The sequence below is a fragment of the Loa loa genome (genome assembly GCF_000183805.2).
Source record: "Loa loa unplaced genomic scaffold supercont3.66, whole genome shotgun sequence".
NCBI lineage: Eukaryota > Metazoa > Nematoda > Chromadorea > Rhabditida > Onchocercidae > Loa > Loa loa.
Window position 1 is genome coordinate 87685 of NW_018108246.1, and position 12487 is coordinate 100171.

Sequence of the window (12487 nt, forward strand, 5' to 3'; positions counted from 1 at the left end):
ACTATTGAGCTACAAGAAAATTTTGACGAAAACTTTTGGGATCAAAATTGACCGGTTTGTAGGAATTATGTGTATTAAATTTTTAAAAGTGGACATCAGCCGAAGGGTTTTAAACAGCATTAATGACCTATAAAGTACTAACATTTCTGTGAAAATGAATTCATTCTCTCTTCACAGAATCAACAAATAGTTAGCAGTAAGTTCACAGTTTACTGTAATATCAAATCCTCTTGCACTAAATGACACCGTCCTAAATGAAGTAATATGCAAACAAGGATAAGCTGCTTTAAAAATGTCTGGACAGTTCATTATAAAGTTGTGTGGTTCATTATCCTCGTCTAAAAATGGTTTCACTCAAAATTCTGTTAAAGAACTGCTCAAAATTTGCGTCAATTGGACATGATCTATAAGAAAAATGACACTTACATTGGTTTTGTTTTTCTGAATACATCCTTCCTGGAGGCAAAAGTTGAATATTGTAAAAAAACTGACGAACATTCCTCGATATAAACAGAAATCTATGAATTTACATTAACCGGCTACTTAAAATGAACATAAGAAAAGTGAAAAGAGAAATAAAGGAGAAGAGATGAAAAGGACTGGACTGTTTGATTCCTACTCAAAAAATTCTAAGAGCGAAAGTTGCCAGGAAATCGAATTTATGAGTGTATATTTCTGGAGATGGTAGTAAGTACGGCTTGCTAAAGAATGAGAAGTGCTGAAGAACTCGATGAAGTTATAAGTAGGAAGAAAATTATATGAATCATCACCATGTTAGTTGGAATCAATGGTTGAAGAATTGGTTTTTAGGTAATTATGATGAATTTCGTGGCCGTGGAGATACTACAAGGTGTCATTTTGGTTCTGTCATCGGTGAAGGTGAAGGGATTCAGGTTCCATTTCGCGGGACCTAACTGGGAGATTTATTCGACATCCTTCCATTGCTCAATCCCTGCGTTACATTTGGCCTTTTTTGTTCTATAGTAGTCTTACTCGAAATGCTTTACTTCCATTTAGGCCACAAATTTTTTCAGCAAATTATTCATAGGTTTGTTTTTTCTATTTTAGCCGATACATTTACGAGAAGTCGTTGTTTTTAAAAAAAAAAAAAATGGACCTTTTTCTTGATGGAAATCATGTCGTGAATGAGACCTATTATCATCACAATCATGACACACATCAAATTATACTTGTCACAGATTTATAGGTTAAGGCATGTTTTATTAGAGATTGAAAGCAGCAATTCGAATAATGCATAACCTAAAGCGCAATTCAAAGTGGAATCAGACAGGATAGTCGTTCAAGGCGCTAATTCATAATTACGGTTGGATTTCTGTTCCATATTGAAGAAGTTGGCTTGCGATATCTTTTTAATATTAAGGTGATTGACGTATTAATGAATAACATTTCCCCAACGAGATGCGAAATGATTTTTTTGAATTGAAAATTTTTTGATTCGAAATCAAAAATTTTTTTTCCTTTCTAATTAACAGTATCTATTTTTCAATAATACATGTGATTTAATTAATTGACTGACTTTCATCTTTTTATGGAAAGGAGAAGTTTCGATTATGACTGTGCAGATACCTGACTTTATCAGGAGGTGATAAACGCTAATTGTTCTGACGTTTACATGTAGAGATGTCCTGTTTCTATTCAGATAACCGTATCCTGGAATATCCCGAACTGTCGAGGTGCATAATTCTGCGTCCATATTCTTGTTCTCCTATTACTGTTTATTATGTGAACAGTTTGATATGTCTATTATTATTACTTGAGATGTAATTGAGTCTCATTTAGTTCATTTGGAAGGATATTGCATCGAGACAATGTCTTTTGAATAATTACAGCATTGTCGCTTTATGGTACCACTTTTGGGAGCATGGTGATGGCTGAAACTAACGCTGACATAGCTGAGATGACCTTGAGATCGATAGACAGAACTTCTGTTTTTTCCTCAGTTAGACTAATACTGCAATTAATCAACAAACTTAGGTAGCAAATTATCAATACCTTCTTATTGTTCATAATTGAGGTCCTTCGAGCATATCCATCTTCCACCGTTTTTTGACTTTTACTCGGAATAATTTTTATGACCAAAACTATGTTACTTTCTTGTCCAGTCGAGAATTGTCCCGTCTCCCACTCCCCTTTTCTTCTGAGTCAAGGAGGAACAAAAACACAGATCATACAATAACGCCCTTAATAGCGATGATCGAAGTTAATAGCGATGATCGAAGTGCTTTATTTCATCTTAAAATAATAATATCGATGTTGACTTGTCATCACTTACTCTGAGATACGAAGTACCGAAGAAGTTTCAAGCCTATGATTATTTCAGGTGACCATGATAAGTTTTATCATTAAGACTACTATCTCGATGATTTATACATTCCTATGCTTTGTCGGAAGACTGTGGTAATAAGATCATTCCATTCATTGGCTGGGTTAGCTTTCACTTTATTTGAGCGGCTATCACTGATCTGCCATTAACTTAAAGCATTTTAAAATGTCTCGTCGCGTTCAATTTCAATTAGCGTTACTACTTCAAAAGTTTAATGAAATTTCTGATTGAAAGGCTTCTTAAAGTTTCTTTTCTGATACACAAAAACTGAGCAGTATTTTATGTCGATAAAAGAAGTGTACATTTTTCAGTGGACTTCAAGAAATTCAATAGCCACCGTAACCGTTTTGTTGTTGTTGCTGTGGTGGAGAAATGGTACGATGAAAGCTTTCAGTTGTTGTTGTAACTTCGTAGGTACGATCTTGGCTTCGACGGTGGCGTGCTGCAGTAGATGCTGGAACAATTGGTTGTGGAATGTCTTCCTCGTAGACCCTGTCATTGGAAGACATCAAAAATTAAGATGAACTTTTGTCATATTCCTCTATCACTAAACGTATCTCCATCGTGAAAATCAGTAACGTACTAAATATTTGGTTTCCGAAATATGATTCTGGGGTTGTTTTTTATGAGAAGTCATGTCAACTTACGTGTATTCCTCCTTCAGAGAAGGTGCTCGTATACGTGGTAACCTGAACCACTGAAAGAATGGACTCATGCGCTCCTCCAGTTCCGTCGGTTTTTCTACTGGGTAATAATAGTGTTCTTGGAAACAGAGGACAGAGTGACACTGAAAATAATGCAATTAATATATTACTCAACTTAATTTTCATTTTTCCTTATCAAATAAAATTAAAAGTGTTGAGAAAGGATTTATAAAACTGACTGTACGAAGTATTAAATTGCATTTTTACTATTAAAATCACTGAAATACTTGACAGTAACATGGAAAAATGGACTATAAAGCTTAACTACAAGGAGCACAAAGCTTAACTACAAAGATCACAAAGCCTACAAAGCCTAGTAAATGGAGTTTTTTAAAATTTTTTAAAAATAACTTTCAAGTTTATCTGAAAAGAGTCAGATAGCTACCAGAAAAAGAGCGATAAAAAACCGATCAACCATCCGACCCAAATGTCTCTCCAGTGGTTCTTATAACCACTGATTCGCGAAAATGAATCAATCAATATAAGACCCATGAGGCCAAATATCAGAAATGGTCGCAGCAAAGGCGCACTGCGTAGATTGATCATGTAGTAGATGTAACACTGTAAAATTAACAGAAACGAGAAAAAATAGACGGTTCAATTCTTTATCCTTCACCATTTTTTCCACTTAATAAAGATAACTAAGAGGAAATGGTTAAGTTCAACTTCCGCTCCTGTGTTAAGCTAAGTAAGCGATTGCTCAACTTGTATAGGATATGAAGATAACTATGCACTCCAATGAGACCCCTACTATGTTACGAGGTTTAAATAAAAGGATTGATGCAGGGATTGGTTTAATCATAAATCAGTGTCAAACAGCTAAGGTTTCTTTTTTGTGCTGAAACAAATTACTGAACTTACTGAAGCAAATGTGCATGAAAAGGACGAAAATGCCGCATGGAGTGATGGAAACGAAAGTGAGGCGTAGCGCAAATCATTGGGATTCCGGTATAAGCAGGCTAAAAAAGGAGATGGTGATGGCGATTGATCGAGCGGTCCTGTACATGCGCTGCAATGTCATCTGGCGTTTTTGTATTGGAAGAAAGACGCATCGAAGTTAAAATTGTTCCATTAGAAAATTTATTAAAGATTGATATGTTAGAAAAAAACCATTTCGAAAATGTTATTGCTAAGGCATTTGGAGTACGCAGTATGACGACTGAATCATTCTGCAATCCAACTTTGTTGTTTCTTTATTTTATTCTCTATAATTCTACATTTCGAAGCGCAAATGTTAGAAGACTAATAGAGAATTCTATGCTTTGACGACTTTTCGACATCAGTTCCTTTCTTAGTTTTCCAATATTTATATCTTATTTCAAGGTTTGCTTGGGCGCAAAAGCAGTCTATTCAAAAAAAAAAGACTAACTTAGAAAGTTTGAGATGTGAAGTTTTTCTTCTTTTCACAAATGAAAAAAAAATCTTTGGAAGCAAAAAACCGCCATCAAACTTTAAGTTTATAGTCTGGTTCTCCTTTAGTTAAGAAATCCGATTTACTTCTCTCTTCTAATGAATCTTTAGCTCCAAATTCATTCAGATCTTGAAAAGCTCATCTTAATATTATAGATTTCATTTTAATAGCATTAATCACTTAAAGATTATACTACAGAAATGCCGCTCTGTTGAATGATGGAATGTATACACTAAACTTCATCATTGAAGGACTTTAGATATTCCCTCTTAAACACAAACTTTCACAAAAGTAAACAAAAGAAGGGGAGCAGCCTTTATCTGAGGAAAATGAGGGAACCTTATGTTTGGTTTACAAAGAGACAAAAATATGGTCGATGATAACCAGTCATAAATTTGATCGTATAAACAAATATTTGTGTTATAAGTGCACCGAACATGAACACACCTGCAATTCAAAGTAATCAAAAAATTCCATACCTCGACCCTTCTTTTATACTTCAATATTAAAGTAAATCAAAATTGTTTCGAGAAAAAGTTAATTTTTCGAGTGTCTGCAAATTTTCATAACAAGAATTAGCATTGAGAATCAAAATTAAGATTCTTCGACACGTTTCAATTTCAAAACACCATTTTTGAAACTGCGAAATAAATCTATAATTGGAAGTATTTTCGAATTTTAGTTTCTTTGTTTTTTTAATGGAATAATTCATGACTGATTTTGAAAAAATGTAATTCTTGCAATACGTTACCGGTGCTTCCACCGTAACTTACTAGCAATTCTCACTTTTTAGTTTAGTAAAAGTTAGAGTGATGGGATTTCATTGAAAGATTTTTTTAACTTTATTCAACTTGTAATAATCCTTGTCTACAAAACTGCTGGAGTTGGTAAGATGTATAACTGTTGTCATGTTACTAATCCATAGTGTCCGATAACTGACCAATAAATCGTGCAAGTCGTCGAGTTAATAAATGAATTTTACATTCGCCACAGCTAGCGTAAACTATCTTTCTCGGTTTCGTAGAGAATAGCCAAAACATTATTTCACCGATAAACATCTATAATAAAGTAAGAACTTTGCAAGAAAAGAACAGAAGCAATGAAAGAAAAGTTAACAAATTGATTTTGGCACAATTCATTAAAAATAATAGAGCTATCTAAAATGATAAAGAAATGGAATGATTAACTGTAATGAAAAATTGATTGAAATTTTTATTTCGAAATTTTGCAATTGTTAACGAACTGAATCTCACTTATAGTTACTTTTTGTTTTCAACTGAAATAGGAAAAAAAAAGTAGTTCATCTAAATGTACGTTACTCGTTCGGTGAACAAGTGCGCCACTGGTAGGAAAAGTAAATAAATGGTAAGGTAAAAACATAAAACGTACAACAACTGGTGGTAATACGAAACCAAGTGCATGAAGGAGTTCATAAGATACATAAAGATTAAAATCCTCTGCATGAAAATTGGGTCTATACAAAAGGATGTCACGGCACTGGAATACTCGATGGTGATAAGGAAAGACTGTCGTGAAACTGAAATTTTCGTAAGAGCGAAATTAACTAGTGCTAAATCCTTTGCTGTAAAACAGTTTTTTTTTTTCGACTAAGCTAACATATTTAGCGAAAATGTGCAAGTGTTAGGAGATGCTTACACTGACCTATTTTCAAAAATAATAAAAAATATTAATACAGTATGTGACGAAAGCACATTCCTTTATGTTTATATATAAGCGGTAAATAGTAAAAATCTACCTCATGTAATACCATAATGTCCATAAACATGCCAAACCAACAACTGATAATATGAAGATTGGAATGATGAAATAATTGAATTGTATGCGCGGTCGTTTGATGATTGGTCCGTCATACTGGGATGCTGAGAAGACCTCAGACTGGGCTCGTGACTGCGGGAAAGACATTTTTGCAATACTATTAATGGTGTATGCCGTAAGTTCTTGTGAGTTTCTTGCAAATAAGAGTTAATAGTTTGAAGTCTAAAGTACTGTCTCAATAGTAATTAATTCAAGAAATTCATTGCATCCTTGGCAATGGTACATAAGGAGAGCTTCAGAAATGGGCACAATATTAAGAAAGATAGAAGGAGAAGTAGTGGCGGTGGAGAACAGACTGGAAATAAAATCAAGTTCAGTGCTATGCAGTTGAACTATGATTTGCTGGGACGTAAAAATGTCGCGGTGCTTGTTCTGTAGATTTTATAACTCAAATATATTGATGGAGCAAAGGATCGATCGTGCGACAAGATCCAATCGAGAAGTCTCCACCTCCTTTCATTTCCCTTCTACAATTCAATTTTGCTCTTTATTGAATGAATGAATGAGTGATCTAATTAACCGATTGACTGATTCTTAATATTTGACTCTATACTATTTCTTCTGCTATTATTATGGCAACTGCACTATACTTGTTAAATTGAACAAATAGACATGCATTTAAAGAGACGGACAATAAACGAAATGACCGAAAACAAAATGGGCTTATTTGTGAATCATACAACTGCTCAAAGCTGATTCCATCTAGTTCGACGGCTTAGAAGATATATAATAGTTGTATAGCTTGGCATTATAGCTTTTTAATACCATTTAGATCTTGTCCACACACAGCTTTGTAAACAACACATGATCTGTGATAGTACTAATTAACTTCCTGGTTATTTCGACAACATGATAGGATACGAATATTATTTCGTAAGCATCAGTCAGTTACCAATTTGTGTAGTCATAATGTGTAATTTGCGCAATTAGCACAGTTATTTCGAAGCAGATACATAACAAATACGTGGATAAATGAAACACCTGAACAATGAGACAAATATATGAATGAATGGTTGAAATGATTTTTTGTTTTTTTGAAATTGTGCTACTTCGAGTTCAATAAATCTAGCAAAAGAGGCTTCAGATGGACCGAATCTTCAATTCTTAAAAAGGACCTCCTCCTTTAGTTGAAGTAGTGTGATTTCATGATCACAATAAGCTATGTCTGGCAACTTAATATTCCAGTAGGAGATTCATTTCATCCTAACGTTGAATTTGCATACAGCAACAAATGAGTTATGATGAATGGATCCCTTATAAAGAAAATAACCCATATGCGAATTCATAAATGAGCAAAAAAAAAGATCAAAATAATACAGAAAAAAGTTTTGCTACGAGTCGTTTTCTTGAGTTGGTACTTCAAAGATTTCTTGGATCTAATATTTCACGAAGTGCATGGTACATGAAAATCATGAGTTTGATCAATGCATTTAATTATTTTGCTCTCTGCTGAAATTGGAGCTTTCCCCTTCGAATGCCTTCCGTAAAAATCCCAATATATTGGCTAATATATGGGAGATGAATTTGCTGGAATGCTAAAGACCTAGAAAAAGTTTATGAAGTTGGAATATACAGTGAAACGGACGAAATATGTAAAAAAGAAAAAAATAAAAAAAATATCGTTAAATCGAAACATGAAGCTTATCAATTCACATCTTTGTTCTTTAACTGATTAAAACGAATAAAACGCGTTAATTTAATAAGCGAATACAAAGTAACATTGAGATCGAATACCTGATGAAACTAGTGACTATTGTCTATTCGACAGCCTCTTCACTATCTCACGGAGAGTCTAAATACCATCAGTGACTTCCTTATGATTCCTAATCAAGAGAAAATGCTCCTTTATTGTCCAACTTTTGATTTCTTGATTCTAGCATTTTACAATAACATATATGAGACATAGAGGCAGCTGTAAACAATAAAAAATGAATAGGTTTGTAAATATTCGCGATGGTGAGTGGTAAAGAAATAAGATGATAAAAGAATCCTGTAATGAAAGCAAAAAGAAGAGAATCAGACTAACAACGATATGCAAAAATCATGAAAGATCAATTTCTTCGATTTCAAATTGGTTTTCTTCTTCATTTGCTGGAGAGCTTCTATTTAACTTCCTGTTTGTTGCAAACTGATTTATAATAAAATTGGTACATAGAGCAGAATTCATTGACATAAGTACTTGACACTGATAATTATTCAGCGTTGGTGGTCGGATAAGCCTAATTAGTGGGAGTGTTCTGCAATCACAACAATAATCGCGGTTCTCTTTTTTCATTGCGAACTTAAAATTCATTCTCCACCACATTATTCACGCAACTTATTTTTCATTGAAAGTAGCTATTTCAGCTACTTTTATTTTTAGCTATTTCAAATTATCAGACACCAAATCTCTGAATATAATAGTGTGAGACGGAAATTCATAAAAGCCCGTAAAAATTATTTCTGATAAAGTTGAAATATTTGAAACCATGTAAATCCTTATGTAGAGTCCTGGAGAGCAACCGCTTTTTAAGAATATAGAAAAGATTTCTTACAGAGTTAAAACTTCTCCATAAGTATGTGAAGGAAAAGCAATATGAATTTCTCTTTCTTTACTGAATACTTGAAAAGCTTCGTCAGAATAACGGGGTTTATGAAAGCAATATCTTCCTCCACCTGCAACAAAATATCGTCGATAACAGAACCAGAAATTTTAGTTTTCCGAAAATCTGGAGATTGAAAAGTGATTCAGTCCGCTCACCTTAACAAAATATAATTGGCAGAGTAGTGACAGTTTGCAATTTCCTAGGTTTTGAACAACTCTTAAATGAAACAATATTAAATTAAAGGAATTAAAATTAAGTCGCAAATTAACCTGGAATCTCACCTTGTTTGCTCTTACACCCGAAATTATAAAAAATGGTGGATCGAGCTGCCACCTGAAATAAAACTAGTCATTTTGTTAACAGTGGAATTATCATCTTTTTTGATTTTTTCCTTGTTATCATGTTCTGCTTCATCAGCAGTATTTTAGATAGAAGATCAGCAGCTGACAGCTCAGGCTAGCTACGAATTTAGGAAAAATTATTTCTGATTAGAGAAAGACCACCCTGTTTTATGGATTTCTGCAAACTCTCTCCGAATTCGAAACCTTATTTAGTTGAAATTTCATTTAAAAACACAAACCTTGAAAATTAAAAGTTAATAAATGAAGTACACTTACTTCACCCATATATGAGCTGAGAATAGAATCCATTCGAACTTCCCAACGGCTAAGCGTTGAATCGAAAAGGCTTATATTATTAAGAATGCCCAAATACGATGATAAAGATGGAGCAAAATTCGGCTCATGTTCATGCAAGAATATCACGAGCTACAAAATACTTAAAAATTGAATTGAAATCAGCCGCTTGATTTCTCACAATCCGATGCTCTTAGAGTACTTAAGAAGACTAAAACAGAATACACGTTAATACGATTCAAATATTCTTAAATTATAAATCAATAACCTTGTCAGCGTTCATACCACTTTTGTCAAGCACCTCACTGATATCATCTTTGGGAGGATAATCTCTCGAGTAAACTTTTCTTAATTCAATTTTCAACTTTTCTTCAGCTTTCTTCCAGTCGCCGTCAGCTTTGTTGCACCTTCATGTGTTAAACTTTAATAGTACTTTACAACCAATCAGCTAGAGAAAAGATAGCAGCACAAGTACGATCACACTAGTTTGCTCGCGAGATTGTAATCGCTTAGCGGAATGAAATCTTAATATTTCTAACAAGATCTACTGACCTTCTTAGCTACCATATTTCATAGGAAAATTGCAACAACCCAAATATTATGTGAAAAAGAATTTTATAACATACCTTTTCGCATAAAGGAGCTTTCCCAAGCTATGATAGGGGTCAACTAATGTTGAGGAGTGAAGAGGACAGATTTCATTAAATTCTCTGTAGCCATCGAAACATAACTGTAGATTGTGAATTGCTGTTCTTATGTCACCTGCAGCAAAATATGGAGATGCATAAGTTGTTTATTTGCAACATATTTACTGCTTAATTAAACGAAAGGAAAAAATAAAGATGAGAGAGTATATTGAATTGTGGAAATTATCAGTAAGATAAGGAAATAACGAAATTTAAGTCTAAGTAATAAAAGTTTGAAGTGCTTCTATCATAAATAATAATACCCTTCAATAAAAGATTTTAGTTTTATAAATGGATATTATGCAAAAGAAATCAAACGGAAGAATTCTTGCAAATGAAAAATATACTCAAGCTTCCGATCTTGTAGTACTGTAATTATATTTCGAAGTTAAATCGACTGATATCTGTTGTTAATCAAGACAAGTATAATGAACCATACTTAAAGACCAACCACTGGAATTATCGGCAATTCTTTTAATTTGTAATGGTGATGCGTTAACCTTCAGCAGCGAAGTAATCCTTCGTAGTGCTTTCGATAAGAAAATGGTTGCAGAAGCATTGAAAGTTAGCTCTTCAAAGCCTAGCTGATAGCGAATATTTGCAGGTAAAATACGTTTTGGATTTAGATACCAGCAGGAATCAATATCACTCATAATAAATATGTACATACAAACCGTGTTCCTGATAGTGTTCGTCATTGTTTCATGCAGTATCGACGGATTTCTGCAATTTCAAGTAAAAAAGAACATGAAATACATCTGCCCATATCACAACTAAGAATGATGAATCATGCTTTGTCAATCTTCTATATCGAGAAGAAAAAGATACTTGTACTTAAAGTCATATTCCTCTTTAATTTGACATCAATTTAAATTTGATTTTGGACGTTATTTAGAAAAAGCAACTACAACAACTATGGCTAAATATGAATAAGTACAAAAAGTAACACTTTGTTATAAACTAACTAGAAAGCACTCTAAGGAATCTAATAAGATCCATAGTTTAGTCCGTCCTTTTAACAAAACTATTACTGATAAAAAACATTTGGAAGTTGTTCGACAAGTATAACTTTCTGTGAAACTGATTTTTCAATTGATCCACGATCCGATGACTTCAAAAATTCGGCAAATTTCTTGACCTGAAGAAAATGAAGTGCCATAAGAGTGCAGATAAAATTTGGAAATAGCTAAGAAATCCGAAAGATATAGATTTTGAAAATTTCTATTTAGAATTTCTACTCTATGTAAGAAACAAATTTTTGGGATAATTAAAACAAAACTGCTTTCAAACTTATCAAATAATATGTTTTAAGCATCTGCATCATGATGATCTAAAACGGCAAGCAAACGAAATGCTAAAATTACAGTGTAGTGTCCCAAAAATTTCTTTTTATATTGACTATATATTACGAATTATATTATGCAATTATATTATATTTTTATATTATATTTTTATATTATTTTTTACATTATTTTTTTATGAACTATATTATATATTTTTTAAATAATTATGAATTGTTGGACTATTTTTTCATTTCCTGCACATGCATTACCAGTACTTTGTCATAGAAACGATTAAAAGAAACCGGTAAATTGATCAATGGAAGGTTCGATAATTTTTTTAAAAAAAAATATTACCTGATTTTCCTCATAAACAACTTCCTCTCCTTCTGGATCATAAAATACATCATAGGATTCGGAACAGTTCCACTCGATTAATTCAAGTTTCAATTCGCGACATAACATTTTCACAGCTGTTGTTTTGCCACTACCGGTGGGTCCGGTGAGCAGAAGTAACTTGCATCCGCGACAACGCCCTTTCTTCTTTTGCATCCACCGTCTCAGCTGAAAAGAGGCCAGCAAACAAATATATTCACTGGAGAGGAGAATATTATGAACTTGAAAAACGCTGGTATGATAATGTGTGATATCTAACCATCACTGCTTATCTGATCAGGTATCTAAATTTCATTATCTTCAGCATTATTCAGCAGAAGCAAAACCGATCGCAAAAATCCTCGTATATACGTCTAGAACAGTAACCTCATCAATCTTTTTCGGATTTACAGCTAACTGTTCAACATTTTGAAGAGGAAATCGATCGATTAGCGAACAAACGGATTCTTCTTCACGCAAACTACAAAATGCTATTTCGGCAGGCGGCTCGATTTCTTTATAATCTATGGTTATATTATCAGCAGTGGTACGTGAAGTGCATCTCTTTCCCAAGAGCTGAAATAAAATATGCTTCGAGCGTTTTATATATATATATATATATATATATATT

At 33.2% G+C, this 12487-nt stretch overlaps 3 protein-coding genes across 4 annotated transcripts in view; all 3 read right to left on the reverse strand.

Moving 5' to 3' along the window:
- Window positions 1-2616: 2616 nt before the first annotated feature.
- Window positions 2617-3630, reverse strand: LOAG_17364 (hypothetical protein). Its single transcript, XM_020450024.1, has 3 exons — window positions 3434-3630; window positions 2992-3131; window positions 2617-2836 (listed from the first exon to the last, which is right to left on the reverse strand). The coding sequence occupies exons 1-3, from the start codon at window positions 3464-3466 to the stop codon at window positions 2671-2673; spliced, it is 339 nt and encodes a 112-aa protein (XP_020306355.1). The 5' UTR covers window positions 3467-3630; the 3' UTR covers window positions 2617-2670.
- A 317-nt stretch (window positions 3631-3947) lies between these two features.
- LOAG_17365 lies at window positions 3948-6474 on the reverse strand (the record flags this gene model as incomplete). Of its 2 annotated transcripts, XM_020450025.1 has the most annotated exons (5): window positions 3948-4057; window positions 4799-4906; window positions 5400-5517; window positions 5849-5996; window positions 6216-6474. In XM_020450025.1, the coding sequence occupies 4 exons, from the start codon at window positions 6380-6382 to the stop codon at window positions 4800-4802; spliced, it is 540 nt and encodes a 179-aa protein (XP_020306356.1). In that variant the 3' UTR covers window positions 3948-4057; window position 4799. The 2 variants fall into 2 exon arrangements, with proteins under 2 accessions (XP_020306356.1, XP_020306357.1); XM_020450026.1 differs by lacking the exon at window positions 3948-4057 and having other exon boundaries at window positions 4765-4906; window positions 6216-6382.
- A 1583-nt stretch (window positions 6475-8057) lies between these two features.
- The window catches only part of LOAG_08495 (hypothetical protein), a 5682-nt gene continuing 1252 nt past the window's right edge, over window positions 8058-12487 (reverse strand). Inside the window, exons 2-11 of the mRNA XM_020447716.1 lie at window positions 12244-12432; window positions 11839-12045; window positions 11233-11339; window positions 10653-10924; window positions 10142-10277; window positions 9784-9922; window positions 9498-9647; window positions 9162-9213; window positions 8830-8950; window positions 8058-8532 (exon numbers count right to left, since the gene is read on the reverse strand). Coding sequence (XP_020302084.1) covers window positions 8337-8532; window positions 8830-8950; window positions 9162-9213; window positions 9498-9647; window positions 9784-9922; window positions 10142-10277; window positions 10653-10924; window positions 11233-11339; window positions 11839-12045; window positions 12244-12432 — 1569 coding nt within the window. The 3' untranslated portion in view covers window positions 8058-8336. The remainder of the gene's footprint in view (window positions 8533-8829; window positions 8951-9161; window positions 9214-9497; window positions 9648-9783; window positions 9923-10141; window positions 10278-10652; window positions 10925-11232; window positions 11340-11838; window positions 12046-12243; window positions 12433-12487) is intronic.

Bases quoted from the DNA above. Each gene is read 5' to 3' on its own strand.
- LOAG_17364 (XM_020450024.1), bottom strand. From the start codon at position 3,466: ATGGTTGATCGGTTTTTTATCGCTCTTTTTCTG. The intron at 3,132-3,433 runs GTAGCTATCTGA...CATTATTTTCAG, and splicing joins TTTTTATCGCTCTTTTTCTG to TGTCACTCTGTCCTCTGTTT. The intron at 2,837-2,991 runs GTAAGTTGACAT...TTCCAATGACAG, and splicing joins TCTCTGAAGGAGGAATACAC to GGTCTACGAGGAAGACATTC.